This window comes from Carlito syrichta, unplaced genomic scaffold, assembly GCF_000164805.1.
Source record: "Carlito syrichta isolate Samal-C Ts95f unplaced genomic scaffold, Tarsius_syrichta-2.0.1 Scaffold315804, whole genome shotgun sequence".
NCBI classification, from domain to species: domain Eukaryota; kingdom Metazoa; phylum Chordata; class Mammalia; order Primates; family Tarsiidae; genus Carlito; species Carlito syrichta.
Genome location: NW_007259900.1, coordinates 27,443 through 46,459, shown reverse-complemented (window position 1 = coordinate 46,459; position 19,017 = coordinate 27,443). Strand labels below are relative to the sequence as shown.

General features: G+C 37.7%; 1 protein-coding gene across 1 annotated transcript in view; it reads left to right on the top strand.

Annotated features, from left to right (window-relative positions):
- Window positions 1-940: 940 nt before the first annotated feature.
- Window positions 941-19,017, top strand: part of LOC103275886 (sodium/hydrogen exchanger 10-like) — a gene marked incomplete at its 3' end in the record, with an annotated part of 41,845 nt that continues 23,768 nt past the window's right edge. Inside the window, exons 1-7 of the mRNA XM_021706592.1 lie at window positions 941-1,102; window positions 3,625-3,788; window positions 6,989-7,092; window positions 8,362-8,462; window positions 10,613-10,741; window positions 11,981-12,146; window positions 14,871-14,999. Coding sequence (XP_021562267.1) covers window positions 941-1,102; window positions 3,625-3,788; window positions 6,989-7,092; window positions 8,362-8,462; window positions 10,613-10,741; window positions 11,981-12,146; window positions 14,871-14,999 — 955 coding nt within the window. The remainder of the gene's footprint in view (window positions 1,103-3,624; window positions 3,789-6,988; window positions 7,093-8,361; window positions 8,463-10,612; window positions 10,742-11,980; window positions 12,147-14,870; window positions 15,000-19,017) is intronic.

Sequence of the window (19,017 nt, the reverse complement as noted above, 5' to 3'; positions counted from 1 at the left end):
ATCTGCAGGTCCTGGTATCCACTAACAGGTATATGGATAATCTCAAACCCACTTCCCATTGCCTTGGAATCTGTCCGTGCAGTGGGCTTGTAGGCTTACTCCCTGAATTAAAATGAGGTTAACAGAGGGAGGAGAATGAAGCAGACAGTGGGGGAAAGAGGGGGGTGAAGAGAGAGAGGAGTAAGGGGGAAAACAGACGAGTGGACCGACAAATGGAGAGAGAGACAAAAATGGAAACATATAGAAACAATAGACCCCGGGTACCAACTAAGCAACTCCCATACAAAAAAAAAACTGAAACATACAATGATGCTAACATATAAGCTTACCAACCTCCTTATTGTTGTGCTATTCCTCTATACAAAGATATGGTTTACAGAAAGAAGAAAAGAAAAGAGGAGAAAAGAAAGGGAGAAAAAAAGAAAAGAAAAGGAAAATGGGGAGCAAAACTGAAGGAATAGAATCAAGTCAGTAGACTAACAGAATCAATCAAGCACACTCTGAGGCTTTTCTTTTAAGTCAAATGTCCTTTCAGCTCTGCTTTCTAGCTGTCTTTTCAGGTTCATAAGTTTGTTCACAGTTAGGGTCAGTTGCCCCTGGCCTGCTGTGAAGGGCAATTCAGATCACCACTCAGTTCACCACCGCCGAGTTCACCACTCAGATCTGGCCTGTGTCTGTCAAGCTTCCATTTTTTCCCCTTTTGGTGTTGTTACCTTGAATCGCCAGCAGGTGGTGCTATCTCACCTCTCCAGATGGTCTTTATCTCAGTTGCTCGCCCCTGCAGGGAGGGAGCCGTTGCCTCAATCAAGGCACATGAGAGGAGACCCGCGGCCTGGCAGGACATCACGATGGCAGTAGTGGCAGCAGTGACTTCAGCAGATCTTGCTTGCAGGGGTTTCAAGGTCTGAAGTCGTGGATCACCTGAGGCACAGGCGGTGCGATGTGTAATGGCTGCCTCGGTGGTGGCAGCATCAGCTCACCTCAGGCACTAGCGGTGCGATGTGGAATGGCTGCCGCAGTGGCAACTGCAGCAGCAGCAGCGGCAGCTGCAGTAGCTGCCCAGATCACAGTGATGCCTCAGCGAGGTCTACAGCTGAGCTCCGTGTGAAGAGCAGGCTGCCAACAATGGGATCTCCAGTCTCCGGGGAGAGAACCAGAGTCTCTTTGTGTTCTCCTCTGTGGAGGGTCCCACAGACCAACCTGCCCCGTCGCCATCTTGCCGGAAGTCCCCTATTTTTTTTAAAATTGGAGTCTCACTCTGTCGCCCAGGCTGGAGTGCAGTGGCACACTCATGGCCACCCCAGCATTGACCTGCTGGGCTCCGGTGATCCTTCCACCTCAGCCTTCCAAGTAGCCAGAACTACAGGCGCATGCTACCATGTCCAGCTAATTTTTGATCTTTATTGTAGAGACGAGGTCTTGCCAAGTTGCCCGGGCTGGTCTCAAACCCACATGCTCAGGCAATCCACTTGCCTCGGTCTCCCAAAGTGCTGGGATTACAGGTTGAGCCACTGAGCCTGACACAATCTCCTATTAAATATCAAAAAAGTTCATTATTTATTTGTATAGTTAACATAACTTCTTTTATTAGTGTACATACTGCACCTCTGATAACTATTTGTTTCCATACAAGTAAGCTACCTTGAGGAATAAATCACTTGTCATTTATCTCTGCATCCCCCAAGACTTCTGTGTCTATAGAAATAATGCAGATAGGTGATTATTTTTATTTTTTCCAGAGATCCTCATTTAAGTGAACCCTCATTCAACCAGCTCCTGCCTCTCTTCACAAGATTCAGTGCTGCAACATGTTCTCACTCATAAGTGGACCTTGAACAATTATTGCAATACTATTAGAAAAGGACTGGCAATAACGAGAAACTGTGGGAGGAGGGTGGGAAAGCGGGATTGGCAGTAGTAGGAATCTGCCTGGGGAAGGGGGAGCACACCTCATCAACAAGGGTGCCTGCATAATGAACATTTGTATACCTAACCCTGACTTGTACCCCACATCTTTAAAATAAAAAAAATTAAGTTTAAAAAAATCTTAGAAAAAGCAAAAAAAAAAAAAAAGATTCAGTGCTCCTCCTCTGGATAGCCTTCACTGATCATCACTTATCTAAAGTGATCATAACCTGGTTTTTTCTAAAGAGTTACACGGGCTATACACTCTTGGGGAATTTATTTTATACCAAAATAATTCTGAAGAGATATGATTTAAATTGGCTTTAAAAAATTAATTAGTTAACAATTTGAAGTAAATGTTTTAATATACAGTAAGCTTCTTAATCATAAAGGGAGAACTTTGCTTAAAAATGAAAAAAGATATCACTCCAAAAACATCGATATGTTTTAGAATATTAAAAATGTAAGCTGAATAATGATGAAATGTTTAAAAATCATAATAAAAATGAAAAGGCGAATAATAGATGAGAAGAAATCACTCACAGTAGATATAGTAGAAACAGGAAATCACAGTAGATATAATAGAACCAGATCACGACTAATTTCCACGGAATTCCAGCCAACCAAGTTGGAGGACAAAAGTAGATAGAGTTACCTGTTCCTTGTAGTCATTGGGGTGGAATTAAGAGTGGGGTTGAAGAAAAGGATGAAACACAGAGAGTATAAAATTTAAAAAAAAATTTTAAATAACTCTAAAAGTAGGTACCAATTATCTTTCCCACTAGCAGATATATTGATGTTTTCATTTGTAATCTAATTCTAACTCTAATAGAAGATATACATATAACCCCACATTCCCACATATTTGAGTCACTCAGAAACAATCTCAACTTTTCTTTTATTAAAACAGTATGTGCACTTCTTCACTTTTAAAGCCCTTTTGTAGTTTCCTTGACAGGCCTTTTGTCAAAATGTACTTACATTGTTAACTTTGAAGATAATTTATTCAAAATGTGAATTACTTTGTGGCCACTACAAAACTGTATAAAAGCTGTGAATGTGTCTCTGCCAGCCAGGAGGATAATTTAACAGTATTCTTACATGTTTATTTCTGTCTTTGGTTGGTTCCTCTTTCACTTCCCCCTTCTCTGACCTCTTTCCCCTGCATATCCCTTTTCATAGGCAGTAAAATATCTTCACAAAGGTTTTATGTGAATGCAAGTATAAAGAAGTGTATCATACATGCCAAATAACTATCGAGATTTCAAATTATGAGGAAATTTCTCCTCCAAAATTTATGACAGCAGGAATATGAAAATTTGCTCTATAAAAGTAACACTAAATAATTTCAATTAAAGTATTCTGCGTGTATGTTTGAAAAAATTAATGAGTATATCCTTATTCCTAAACATTTCCTCACATAGGACCCAGAGTGAAAGACCACCTTGTCTGTCTGTCTTGATTTCATTTTCCTACATGCCCAAAATATCCATTCACTTTTGTCCTTACTCAGCAACCTGTAGTCTCATAATTTCAAAATCTCTACCACCCTATCTCATCCAAAAAACTCTCTTCTACTAGAGTTCTGAGAAAGCAGTGTCCACTGGTTATTTGTCAAAAGTCCACTGTTCCCGAGCTTTACATGAGTATAATCAATGCAATTTCTGGAAGTTCCCTTTTGCCCTTATTTTTATTTTAAAAAATAAACGCAACTTTAAGCCTTCAAATGCCTTAGATGTACAGGGGAAAGGGTGCTGTCTTTCCTCAGCCAATCAAGTCAGGGGTTATAAGCCTGAAGCCAATGGATGCAGACCAGGGGCGGAGCTTGAGCAAGAAACAGCCCGTGGGGCTGCCGTTGGTCTGGACAGTTCTGGGTCGGCAAAGTACCTGGCCTCCGTTTCTCCCTTTACATATCGCAGGTTACGCCTCCTGAGACTCTGGATGGTGAGCGTTCCTCTAGCTTCCCCTTTGGGAAATTGACCTTTCCCACGGGTACTTTCTCTCTTATCCTTCACTCCCAGCGGGGGGGAAAAATGCTCCCACAGTATTCCAGTTAGAGATTCAGTCATTCCCTCTTAGAGTTTCCACCTTTCTTGGACAGTCAAGGACTTCCCCAAAGATCAACTGGCCTCTAGGTTTGTGTTTCCGCCTCTTAGTCCCTGCCCCCTCTTCCCGTTATGCTTTGATATTAACTCTTTGCGAACCTAGTCACCTGCGTGTTTTCTTTTTGTGTTACTGAGGCACTGGGAAGTCAAGCCCCAAAGGAAAGCACACTGATGCAGTGAATCTCCCCAGCTGTGTGGAGCTGAGCCTTAGCAGGAGGAAGGGCCCATTCTGAGTGAAGAGTCTTTAGGAGGGCAATAGACCACGCACCTGCCATTAGTGAGTGGAATGGCTGCGGTTGCCTTGTGTGGTAGGGCAGTTTACCAAAGAGACTGTCCTACACATTGGTTTATGTGTAATAAAGCACTCAAGCATGAGCTTTGTAGCTGTGAAAATTACTGGGATCACAGGGTGCTCTCTTCAGGATACCTAATTTCTGCAAAGTGTAGCAATTAAAAGTAAGGAAGACTGTTCCTATTTTTAGGAACAGGGTGAATTAGTGTGATTTCCACTCCGTGAAACAGAAAATTTCACAACACTGACTGATTGATTGTTGAGGAAATACATGCTATTTTTGAGAGAACCGTTATGAATTACCTCCACACACAAAGTGAATTGAGATATTAGCTAATTTATCGATAAATTGATGCTGAGAACCCATGTGGTAAACCAATATTTTTTCCTTAATGAGACTTGGATTCATAAATATATTCAAAGCTGTTAAAAGAGGAAGGAGAATTTCAATTGCATTGAAAACTTGTTTATTTTCACTGCTACTTCTTTACTTACACCTTTAGCAAATTAAACTAGAGTAATATTAACATTTATAAGCTAAAATAAAAGGAGATCTATTATCAGGTAAAGATTCAGTAGAAGATTTTGGAGTAGAAGTTGGTGATACCAAACAGTATCTACCGTATGTGCACAACCAGAGAGAGAAATTGTGTTGAACTTGATCATGTATCTCTGAATTTCAAGGATAAATAGGACTTGAGGTAATTTTATTTTCTGAAAGGAATTTATTGGGATTGAATGTGTAGATACTTATTAAATTTTCCAAATAAACAATTTCAGAAATTAGAAAAATGATTATGGGAACATGTCTCTCTACTTATAGTTTGGAAAACAATAGACTTCTAAGCTATTACATTCTAAAAGCATGTTAAAATGTGTAATTATGGTACAGAAAGTAGTTTTTCTTATTTGGTCAAACCTTGATGCTCCAGGATGCTTACTCTTGGAGTAATAGTGGGAAAGTTAAGAAGCAACATTGACCATATTTCCTGAATAATTTGATGTTAACTAAGAGCAAATATCACCAATCAAAATATTCTTCCTGAATGGCAGGGACTTCTAGAGCAGTGTTTCTAATTCCTGGCTGCCTATTAGTATCATTGAGAAGCTTTTAAAGTTCCCAATCCCCAGGCTTCACCCTAGACCACCTAAATTAACCTTGGAGAGTGGCACCCAGGCATCAGTATTTAAAAACTCTCCAAGTGATTCCATGTGTAATCATCAGCATCATCATCATCATCATCATCATCATAAATGCAAGGAAAGCAATTCCACAGACTAGGAAATAATATAGATTTGAAAATTGAGACCAATGGAGTTGAAGTAAGTTGCCCAGAGTCATCCAACCTATAAGCAGAAGGCCATCAAACCTCCACATGCAGGAAGCCTAACCACAGAGTCTGTACTTGTACCGTGGTGCTAGAATGATACAACCTTTGTAAATGATGTCTATAAGACTTTTTGATGTTTGTGATACAACAAATGGAAAAATAACATAAGGTATAATTAAAGGATGAACTTTACTATGTAAATAAAATATATAAGAGCCCATTAACAGATGATATGATTTTGGTGATATTTTTTCTGCTTTTGAAAAGTATGTTTACATATTTATTACAAGAAGTGTTTACAGTAAGCATGTATTCATTTATTTTCTCTTTAAAATAGTGTTTTTATAATCAGAAAAGAAAATTATAAGAAAACATACATATATGTCAAAAATGAAAAAAAAATAGAAAAAAATAAATTGCCAGATTAGGAGAGGAATCGTTAATTGCTGAGCCAGGCAGTCATATGAGATGCTGACAGCAGGCACTAGAAAATGTTAAGCTACTATTATGAGAGATAGAATTATAAGAATTCCCCATGCGAAGTTTAAGACCTCTAATGTAAAACTTTCCTTTCCACAGGAAGCAGGTGGGATCACCTTACTGTGGCTATTACCTATCGCTTCAAATTCTTCTCAAGACTCTTGTTACTCTTCCAAGAAGTAACAAGGAGATAGAACATGTAACTATCTCCCTGTCCTTTTGGTTTTAATTTTTTTTTTTTTACATTCTTGGTTGCTGTACAAATATGTAAAAGTTAGAGAACATCTGCCCTATCAGTGTCCCAAATGACATAAAAGAAAGGTGTGATTGGCTATTCTCATGATCTCTTAATTTCTGTCTGGACAAAACAAGAGATCTAAGAATTCTTCCCTGCTGATAAACCCCTCTGTTGTCCATCCCTCATGCTAAGTAATCTGCACCAGTTTGTGGTCCCAGTGACCACATTAGTAAATGTGAATGGTTAGATGAAAAATCCTTATTTCAGACAGCTGGATAGATGCATGGTGGATAATAACTGAGTAGTGCTTGACATTTAAATGAGTACCAGATGACACTGGCTAGTCTCTACCATTTGGGGTTCTGCCTTTTTTATTTCATTTAAATTGAAAGCATCATAAAAGGAAGAATCATCTCCAATGGCAAGCCATAAGATATCACCAGAAATAATTAAAGGAGAATATGGGATATTTTTCTTTTTTATAAAATTAGTAAAAGGTCATCAAGAAGGCAATTTTTATGTTCCTTTAATCCTATCTGTGTTTTACAGAGAGACATACAGTTGGATTCAGATGAACTGTGAAAAACAATAAGATGAACAATTATAGTGTTTCTCCTAAAATCACCTTTCGTAACAGATTTTCTAACTCATGGCTGGAATTTTTCAACCTTTGGTCTTCGCATACACCTGAATACCTCCCTGAAATTTTTCTAACCTTGTCTTTGATTTGCATCATTGGAGGTAAGCATCACTCTTTATATATGAGTTTTTTCTCTGGGGATATATTATAAATGCTACCATGTAGACTTAAGAAAAGCAGCAATAATAGGAAACAAGAATTTTGTTCCTAAATTTATACCTTTATCCCAATATTTTCAATCAAATGAATCAAAAAATAATCTGCCCCTATGAAGAGACATGTAAAAATCTCAATTCCATAGTCTTCACTACTATTGGGTTCAAAGTATTTACACTTTTTTTTGAGCTGGGTTCTCACTCTGTCACCCAGGCTAGAGTGCAGTGGCATGATCACAATGATCATGGCTCTTGGCACCTTCCACCAACTGGGCTCAGGCAGTTCTTCTAACTAAGTGTCCCAAGTATCTGGGACTACAGAAGCATGCCACAACACTTGGCTGATTTTTAAATTTTTTTGTAGAGACAAGGTTTCGCTATGTTGCTCAGGTTGATCTCAAACTCCTGGGCTCAAGCAATCTTTTCTCCTTAGCCTCTAAAGTGTTGGGATTATAAGTGTGAACCACCACACCCTGCCCAAAGTGTTTAAACTTTCTTACTTCCTAGCTTGGGGTTAGATTTAAGTGATGGAGATAACTGAAGCAAATAAGTAGAAAATCAAGGGTTGGAGTAGGATATTCTATGGGGTTTGTCCAAATTATAAATTCTGCCTACTCTTTAAGAAGGAAAGAACACTGGAAATCAAAAGAAATCTTTTTTTTTTTCTTTTTGCACTTTCTTTAGTTTGATTAGGTATCATATTACACAGATGTGGGGAAAAAACAAATAGAAGGAAATGCTATGATATTACTTATTGCACTTTGATGACAATTATAAAGTTAAGCAAAGTTAAATATTATGTTTAATAGGTAGCTAGTAATAGGTAACTGATTTTCTTATTGAGCAAATTATCTCTTGTTCCTCAACCAGAAGTTTTCATTAAAGGTTATTTATTAACCTTTTATTGCAGGATTGTTAAAAAACAAATTTCTGATTCACAGGGCATACAAAAAGTTAAAATTTCAAAAATTGCTAAAGATTTTAAGGAAATGAGAATGAGATACATCATTACATACATCATAAAGCAGGAGCCCACCGGATTATCAGTTATGCTAATTCTATGTGCTGACGTGAGAGAGAGTTTCAGTTACAGGAAAATAGAAAATGAGTAGTGAAACAGTATTTTATTGTTCTCAATATTGAGACATCATATCACGTTAAAGTTCTATGAATGTGATATTTTCCTGCCTTTCAATAATGACATATTTTTTGCAGCATTTTTGAACCTGCACTTGAAAAACTTTCCAATTCCTATCCCTGTGATATTATTTTTGCTTGGATGCAGTACTGAAATACTAAGTTTTACATCTAATCAGGTGTGTACAGTAAATGGGTATCTTGTACTATATATCTAAGAATCATATGAATGCAAAGATGGCTTTTCAAAATTTTCAAAAACATTCATCCCCCCACTGTTATGCAGGGATAGATGCTTGTGATGTGAATAGCATCAGATCAGATGTGAAGAAAAAGGAACCAGGCCTGAGAAAGCTGAGATCCAGCTAGAGTCAAAACAGAGCCTAGGTCTAAAAACTAAACTAGGCAATTCAGAATGATTACACATAGAGCTACTGATAGTGTGAGTGGCCAGTGATTGTTGAAAACAACTCAAAAGCTTGGATAAGAAATTGGCTAATGAGATGGGAGCTCAGCGAGACTTTGTGCTGTTGATAGAGGACACTAGTAGAAAGAGAAATCTTATGTTGAACCAATCTACAGCCCCAGTTAATAATATTCTATAGGATTTCCATTAGAATAGACGCTAGTCTCTAAGGGTACTGCTTTGGCTCAGGGGTTATAATTTGCTGATGCCTGCTCCAGACAATCAGAATGGATATGAGAACTTGTCTGAAGATGATTGACTTTTCCAAACAAATTTAGCTAGTGATGTTAAAAATATTATAAAAAACATGTATTCATGTAAGAGCCAGAACCAGATTACTACTTCACTTGTCACAAGTGGGTTTTATAATCATATGATTTTGACATAAATACAATTTGGTGTACTTCTATAAACATTACTATTTGTTAATAACTCCTTCAGAGAAGGAAACCATGTGTCAAGGACTGTGAAGGGATCAAGATTTTATTCTACTTTCAAACTAATAAGCTAGCCTGCCACAGTTTCATGGTCCTGGCAAAAGATGTGGGACTCTTGCCAGTGACAAAAATTGTTATTATTCACAGCAGTAGTAGGAACCTGAGTATGAGCATTTTCTCGTTCCTGTTCTCTGAAGCCCAATCCCAAAGGAAGAAGCAAAGACGGCTAGGTGAAATCTGTATGTAGAGTGGATTGCATTACCAGAGAAGAAGTCTGAGCTTGGAGAACCTGAATCACTTATAATGAGTAGTAAGCCCATCTGCTCTCTTACCCCCCCCCCAGGGACATTTTCTTTATTACACTGAATAGTAAAGTAAATGTGCCCTTTGCGCTGGAGGAAGACAATTACTCTACCTTCCAAGGCTGTTAGTCATACAAGCATTCATGAAAAGATAGTCTGGAGGACAAGTAATCAGTGCCTCCACTCATACGACAGAGGGAAACACAAGAGACCCATGGAGAATTATCTCCCAAGTGCAAAGATGTCACCTGCCACAGCAGATACTCAGTGCTTCTTTAATAAATGATTGTTGAATGGAAGCCCACAATAGGATTTACAAACTTCAACTAAATATCTTATGATAAACATTGTTAGTTATTTATTGCATTAATTGCATTAAAGTTCCAGTCGCTATCCCTTTTATTATTCCATACACATCTCTATATAAGCCATGACCAATTATTTGTTTCTAGAATTTGATAATGATAATTTACTCCTTTGTGGATTTTATGCATGATAATCCATCTACTTGAAATCTGTTTCTTTCATTTTGTATGCCTGAAAATCTGCTACATATTCTTTAGTACCTATGTCAATGTACTTTCTATACCTGGCATTTTAAAAAATAAAATAAAATGAGCATAGGGTTATGAATTAACTTTCCTGTGTAATTGGTAATAATTTGAAGGAAAATAAAAAAATCCAGCAGAGTTAACATGCTAGCACTTATTAAATCATGATTTATTTTTTTCTTTTTTTTTGAGTTGGAGTCTCATTCTGTCGCCTAGGCTGAACTGCAGTGGCATGGTCACGGCCACCCCAGCGTCGACCTGCTGGGCTCGGGTGATCCTTCCACTTCAGCCTTCCAAGTAGCCGGAATTACAGGCACGCACTACCATGCTGGGCTAGTTTTTTATTTATTGTAGAGACGAGGTCTTGCCAAGTTGCCTGGGCTGGTCTCGAACTCATGGGCTCAGGCAATCCACTAGCCTTGGGCTCCCAAAGTGCTGGGATTACAGGCTGAGCCTGGCCATATCTTTTTGAAATTGTCTTTCTTGGGTGCTAGAGGTAAGAGTGCCTGGCATGTGTTCTATTCTAACAAAAGGATGAATAAATAAGAAAATGACATATTTTTATATTATTAGGTTCAAACATATGTAGATCCTATACAATCGATGAGTCCAGACTTATTTTTTGGTCTATTTATACCTGTGATTTTCTTTAATGCTGCGTTTGACATGGATGTATACATGCTTCAAAAGTTATTTTGGCAGGTAAGTATTCTTTTTCAGTAATATAATTTACTTATGAACCATATGTTATCTTTGTCTAGATTTTTAAAAACTTTGCTCCAAAATAAATAAGACACAAAATATAGGATATGAGAGTAATGAATTCAGCTTTATATTTTAGTGAATAAACCATATCTTGGCAATTGTCTACATATTGAAGACCCAATGGGAGAAACTGTGAAAGAAAAAATAATTCTGAAAAACTGACTGATAGACCTTATGCCTGTTATAATTTTAACTCTGAAACACTATAAGAGAGCTACTACTATGAAGTATATTATACGATGAAGTATATTATTTTCTTTTACTCCAGCAAAAGGAAATTGTTGAGCTATGTTATATTTTATATACTCACATTCTAAAGCTTCCTGTATTCATATGTGAAAGAACAAAAGCAGGGAAGAAAACTCAGAATCATCTATAACCCTAATTTATAAGCTACAGTGATTTTTTTTTTTTTTGAGACATACTTTAGCTCTATCCCCCAGGCTGGAGTGCAAACATAGCTCACTGCAGGCTCAAACTCCTGGGTTTAAGCGATCCTTCTGCCTCAGTCTCCCAAGTAGCTATGACCATAGCCATGTGCCTCCAAACCCAGCTAATTAAAAAAAATTTTTTTTTTTTTTTGTAAAGACAAAGTCTTGCCATTTTGCCCAGGCTGGTCAAGAACTCTTGGCCTCAAATGATCCTCCTGCCTCAGACTCCCAAACTGCTGGGATTACAGGCATGAGCCACCATGCCTGGCCCATGATCTTCCTTAATCATGTGAGATTTGGATTGTATCAGGAAAACAACTTGAGAAAAAATACTGCAAATCATATGTAGGGTGTACATTTCTTTCAAAGTAATCAAAACTGTTTTGAAAATATAAGGCCACTACCTAAACTGCACTAGATGCAAAACTGTTAGAATAATTTACACTTTAAATCAAATCCAGACACAGTTCTGACAAATGATAAAAAGATGAAATCAAAACGAACAGAGATACACATGTGGTTTGAGTTGTTCTAGCTGGTCTCTGTCCAGCATCCCCTGCATCTCTGGACAAATGGGGGAGGGGTCAGCTGGAGCAGGATGAGCCAGATGGCCTCTCCTGTGTCTGTTGGTGGATGCTGTGGGTGTGGAATAATTCTACATCTCCAATAATCCTGATTATCTGCTTTTTAAAATGGACTGCAAAAGCAATCTGATATCTTTTCTATTTGTAAAACTTCTTTGCAGATACTTGTCATTATAATTCCTGGTCTTTTGATTAATTATATCTTGATTTTTTGGTATCTGGCTTCTGTGGACAAAATAGTTTTGAAGCACACTCCATGGTTATTGTTTTCAACTCTCCTTGTGTGTACCGATCCCATGCTGACTGCAGCTGCTTTAAGACACCTTGGTAGGTATACTGTTTTCTTTTCCTATATTTCAAGTATCATAGTTTGTAATGAACTTGTCTCAGTTTGAAGATAATTTGTTGAGGATAGCTTTTCACTGTGAGAAGTGAGGTAGTGAGGAATTAGTGATTAAGAATTGAATAGAGATTCTGGAGGTAATGCTTACTACAGATGGAAATAACAATGATGGGATTCCTTAGCCTCCAAAAAAACCCAAAAACATTATATCTAATTGTGGAACAGGGCAGGGATTTAGTTAGAACCTTTGACTTTATACATGCTTCTACATTGAACCAACAGAATGGTTCTGGAGCATTATAACATTGTATAACCTTGTGGAGACATTTCTGTTGCCCATTATTTCTTTTCCTTTGAAAACAGTCATTAGGCTAGTCCTACTTTTAAAATATTTTGCCTTTGGAGTCATTGTTACTATAAGACTGAAAGCCTAAAATGTAAAAAATGATAAAATCACCAGTTATATAGTGTTGTGATCATATACAATTTTAGGAAAAATGAATGCATATTTAAAAGTAAGATATTAAGTCAACTCAGAAAAGCAAAAAGCAACTACAGTAACAACAAAACAAAACAAGAGCCTCATGCAGAAAAACAATAACTTAATTTTTCATCTCAGTCACTTTTTAATTTAAAAAATAGAAAAATTGCTTTAAAATAGAATAACATGATATGCACACACACACAAACACACTTTTGTCAATTTCATTTTCACTTTATGGCCAGTTAAAGGGATAAGAGTTATCTGAGGCAAGTAGAACTAGAGTAGGGAGACACATTAAATGTAAATATGTGAATAAAGGAAGCCAAGTCTTCAAAACAAGGAGGTTAATAGAGTGAGGTGAGACTTTAGAAGTAAGTGCCAACATCCATCACTCAACTCTGGATTTTTGTCTTCCTCCCTACACTCTCATCCCACATCCCTGCCTTGATATGACTGTCATTGCCAGCATTTTTCTCCTCAGAAGATCGGAGAGCCTCTTATAATACTTGCGAGTAGATTTCACTCTTCTCCTGACTTTACTATCACATAATCTAGTATCCCACTGATTTTTCTAGCCTGCCATTGGTGAACTATCATCTATTTGGAGTATTGTGTAAGGTTATTCTCATAAATTTGGGTCATCTTGCCATCAGTTTTGGAATTTTGTTTTTCTCCTCATTTTATATCTTTAAAAATATATATTTTTAAGTATATTCCTCTTGGAAGCATTTTTCCTGAGTTTACAGTGCAAGATTTATGAATATGCACATTTATAAATTTATATTATATATACATATTTCCTCAAGAAAATTTTCCCAGGGATGTCAGTAGAATGCATGAGTACATTCACATTGTCTTGAGCTTTTTATGGTCTTTGATTCTTCTTATGCACCCATATCTGTTATTTATTTCTGAATATTCACATTTTGTGATAGTTCTATTTTCTAAAATGGCATAACTATACAATATCATTTAGGTTTTGCCGAGTACTGAAAACTCCAAATGAAATGGCTTAAAATGACAATTATTTATTATTTCTCATGTGGTCAACAGTTCTGATGATATGGGCTGGGTTCTGTTGGTCTTACCTGGTTCACTAATGAATCTGTAGTTAGCTACCAGATCATCTGAGTAGCCTGAATAGCCATCAGGATAACCATAACTGGGAAGATTCACCTTTCCTTCCCGAATCTCTCACATTGCTCCAGTGAGGGGATACTGCCACATGGTGGCAGGGTTCTAAGAAAAAGGAGGCCAAAAGCTTTTTGCTCTCATCAAGTCTCATAATCAGACTTGATCTTTTTGATGAGAAACACTGCAGAATCTTACAGCCAAGGTCATGATTACAAGGAGGGGTGAACAATAGAACAATTGAGGCAATTGAGCCACATGGGAACAGGCTGCCTGGGTGTTTCTTCTCTTCTATTAGCATACTGATTGTAGTTAGGTTGTAATTGCCGTGACAGAGTCATTGGTTTACAGAAAGGGTGTTTGCTATACTACATTTCCCTCCTATGGCTTTCAGAAAAGCACTGAAGATGCTCAAAGTTGAAGTTTTGTCACTATAACCACATTTAATGGCAGAGGAGATGGACAACTGATAGATATCGAAACCTAGAATACCATCACAAAGAAAAATTAGGATGGAAGTAGGGAATATCAGAGGGCTATACATTCATGGAGCTTGATTTCTAAAACCTTTGAGAATAATGTATGGGAAAGTCAGGTAATTGCTATTTGTAGCTAGACTATCTGAAAAGTTGCCTTAATACTTTACTTAGGTTACATGTTATAAAGGTTTGATTTATGAATTTACTTGATCTCTCTCATGGTTTTCTGTCTTGCCTTAAATATATGACTTATGATGTATGTATTTATATAGAACAACTCAGTGAGTTTTAAAAAATAATAAATTTCATGTTTTCATCTGCACTTTGAAATAAGGAATGAGAGCTCTAATTGGTTATCTTACTTATGTAAACATAATGAACCACCACTAATTCTGTGCCTAATTATAATGGTCTAGACTTAACTTACAGTTTATATACAATTACATTTCCTTTAAGGGAGTTTGAAAACATGAGTAAAGTTTATGTAGGGGAAATTATGTAATATCCAAAGCTAACAATATTCTTCTGCTTGTGAATAATATTTTATTTTCTTATATTTAATATTTAGTGTTTTTCTCACTTAAAACAAATCTTTTCCCTCTAAACATATACAGGTCTTTCTAGAAGTCTCACCACTTTAATTAATGGAGAAAGTCTGTTTACCTCTGTTATATCATTAATTATATTTAGTAGTATAGTGGATCGTACCTTAGCAAGTCAAAGTGAGACGCCCCATACCTTAGGTAAGGAGCTATTTTTTTCTTAATTTCCTAAAGTCAGAATCCTATATTTTCTGAAAGCTCACATGAATTGTGTAATATCTTATCATAAGTTATGCTTGTAGAAATAAAATAGTAGGCCAGGTTCGGTGGCTCAGTCTGTAATCCCAGCGCTTTGGGAGGCTGAGGAGAGTGGATTGCCTGAGCCTGCGGGTTCAAGATCAGCCCAGGCAACTTTGAGAGACCTCATCTCTACAACAAATCAAAAATTAGCTGGTCATGATAGCACGCACCTGTAGTTCTGGCTACTAGGAAGGCTGGAAGGATCGCCGGAGCCCAGCAAGTCGAAGCTGGAGTGGCTATGAGTGTGCTACGGTACTACAGCCTGGGCAACAGAGTGAGACTCCAATTCAAAAAACAAAACAGTAAGTGTTGGGATAATGACTTACCCTTTACAAAGCACTGTTCCACTTTCCTTATTTATTGTTAGTCGTGGTTTTGTTGTGAGGCTGGGTTGAGATTCTTCATGAAGATGCTTATGAGAGCAGCATTCCACTGGCCTGGGCTCAACTAGAATGCTAGCAACCAGAATGCCATCGATTTTCATGTGCTGAAGATGGGTTTAGAAAATAAGCCAGACAGTGTACTCGGTCTAGTGAGAGGAGGCAACTTCTCTCCCATTTGCCCTGGTACTATGTCTCATGCAGTCCACATGGACAGCTGTCAACTGAGGCAGGAAGTGTGAGCTATATGGCCATCAACAGGACCAGAGAGCAGTGCTTGTAAGCAGAGGGGTTGCGAGATTCTCATGACTTCTTCCATTTACCATTTTATTCCTGAACTGTATTTATCCCTGAACTGTAAGTACTTTTTTTCATTATCATATGTATGTGTGTATAAAATAAATGACATATGTGTATTACAATAATGATTATAAAGTATATAGTCGTGTAATTATTATTCATGACAAGAAATTTAGTGTTATCAACACTTCCAGAAGCTCTTATGTGCCCCTCCCTGGTCAAAGTCCTGTATCTTCCTCCTAAGAAAGTGGTTCTCAATGTGTAGTCTCTGAATCCCTGAGTAGTGGTGGAAGGAGACCCATAGGACCCTTTTAAGGTGTCCATGAAATCAAAATATTTTCATAATATTTCTAAGAATTTATTTACCTTTTTCACTGTGATGTTTTTGCACTGTTTAGAGAGAAGCAATGGTTGCAGTCTTCTTGGGATATTGAAGACATACTTTTCCATGCACTGAATGTCTTCTTTGTTCTAAGGCCCTCTGCAGCATTGTCTCATTCTACCACCACCTCTATTCCCTTGGGAAATTTAGGAGGTACTTCTGTCAGATCTGTCAATCAAATAATCTATTGTATCACAGTGGGTTTCTTCTACTATTCCTTTTCCCCAGCAATGAAGAAGATCCCAAATTATCTCTCCAGCCACTAAAGAAGAGGTTTTAGCTGCAATTGTTTTCCCTGTTTCTGAGAGTACTTTATTATTGAGCAACCAGTGAACTTGTATACCTCTATTCTTATCTATTCCTTCCATATCCTAAAACTCAGAAGTGACGACAAGACAATCCTTTCCCAAGAGAATTACTACCCTCCCACCTCTTTCTCAAAGGAGCTGGTTCAGATAATGGACACACATTTTTTTTATTTCTTACTTTATTTTATTATAGAGATGTGGGGTACAAGTAGGATTAGGCACATAAGTAATCTATATGCAGGTGAAGTTTGGGCCTCCAACTGTTTGAACCTCCTCACTTCCCCTGGTTTAGGACCAGGTGCCTTTTATGTTGCCACATGCCTATCCCCCCACTTTCCTGGCAGTGCCCCACTGCCGCTGATCCTTCCCTTGTGTTATTGTGGTAAATGTTCAGGTCTCACTTATGAGTGAGAACATGTTGTATTTGACTTTTTATTCTTTGATAGATAAATAAGTATGATTGTTTTCAACTCCATCCACTTTGCTGTGAAGTCTATGATTTTGTCTTTCTTTATGGCTGCGTAATATTCCATTGTGTATATATACCACATTTTCTTTATCCAGTCCACTTCTGTTGGGCAATAGTGTTGGTTCCATGTTTTTCTATTGTGAATAGTGCGAAAATAAACATGCATGTGCAGGTGTCTTTTTTGTAGAATGACTTATGCTCCTCTGGGTATATCCCCAGAAAGGGAACTGCTGGATCCTATGGAAGGTCAATTTCTAGTTCCTTTAGAAATCACCACACTAGTGAGAAACTGCCAGGGGAGGGGACATGGAATGAGCAGTTGAGGGAAACTCCCAGGGAAGGAAGGGGCACACCTCTCAAAAAGGGTACCTGCACAATGAACACTTGTATACCTAACCTGAATTGTACTGCATGTTTTTTTAAAAATTTTTATTTTAAAATTGTGGGGTACAATTCAGGGTTAGGTATACAAATATTTACTGTGTAAGTACACTTATTGATGAGGTGTGTCCCCCCTTCCCCAGGCAGATATCAACTACTGTCAATCCCACCTCTCTGCCTGCCACCCCTCCCCCACCCCCCACAAATTCCTGCTACTATCAATCCTTTTCTTATAGTATTACAGTAGTTGTTCAAGGTCCACTTATTAGTGAGAACATGTGATACTCAGATCTTTGTTTCTGTGAAAGATCACTTAGTGTTATAAACTCTAATTCCATCCAGGTGACTGTGAAGTTCATGATTTTGTTCTTCTTTATGGCTATGTAATATTCCAAAAATGTACCACATTTTTTATCCAGTCTTCCTTTGATGGACAGCACGGTTGTTTCCATGTTCTTGCTATTGTGAACAATGCTGCGATAAACATACGTGTGCAGGTATCTTTTTTATAGAATGATTTGAGTTCTTCCAGGTTTATTCCCAGTAGGGGGGCTGCGGGGTCATATGGTAGGTCGATTTTTAGAACTTTTAGGAATCGCCACACTGTTTTCCACAAAGGCTGTACTAGTTTACACTCCCACCAACAGTGGAGAAGTGTTCCCTTTTCGCCACATCCTCTCCAGCATCTGTTATTTTTTGAGTTATTGATGGTGGCCATTCTGACTGGAGTTAGGTGGTATCTCAGGGGAGTTTTAATTTGCATCTCCTTGATGACTAGTGAGGCTAAACATTTTTTTATGTATCTGTTGGCTGCTCGGATGTCTTCTTTTGAGAAGTGTCTATTCATATCTTTTGCCCACTTTGTAATGGGGCTGTTTTTTTTTCTTTTCAGCAAGTTTGAATTCCTTATAGATCTGCTGCTATTCTAATTGGTCTTCCCTGGTAGGTAGTCTGACCTTTTTCTCTTGCTGCCTTTAGGATTTTTTTCTTTTATACCTACTTTGTTTAGGTGAATTATTATGTGTCTGGGATTTGGTCGTCTCAGTTGTTGTCTTGCAGGGATTCTCTGAATCTCTTGTGTTTGAATTTTCACATCACTGATGAGATGAGGGAAGTTTTCTTGAATAATTTCATGGAATGTTTGTTCCAGGGTGGTCTCTGTCTCTCTTTCTGCCTCAGAAAGTCCAATTACTCTTAGGTTTGGTCTCTTGAAGTAATTGCTCATCTCTTGAAGGTTTTGTTCTATCTTTTTAAGCTTCTTTTCTGTGTTTTTGTCAGTTTGGTTTAGTTCTATATTTTGGTCTTCAAGCTCTGAGATTCTTTCTTCTGCTTGGCTAATTCTGCTTTCCATGCTTATTAGTTTGTTATGTATTTCAATCACAATATTCTTTACTACTGTTATCTCAGTTATCAACTCCTTCCTATTTTCCTCTTGTCTCTCCTCAATTCTTTTTATTCTCTCTATTAATGTCTTGATGTCTGGGTTTGTTGTGTGTGATCAGTCATTCTGGGGGCTCTTCATTGTTTGCATTCCAAAGTCTGTTTTTTCAGTGTCTAACCTCTCAGTGGTCTGTGTGAGATCTATACTCTTCTTTTGGTTTTTCTTCATTTGTGTAGATTTTCCTCCCCACTTTTTCCTTTTCCCCCCATCTTCTTTAATTCTGCTGTTCAGCAGTGGAGGGGTTGCTTTTACTTCTGT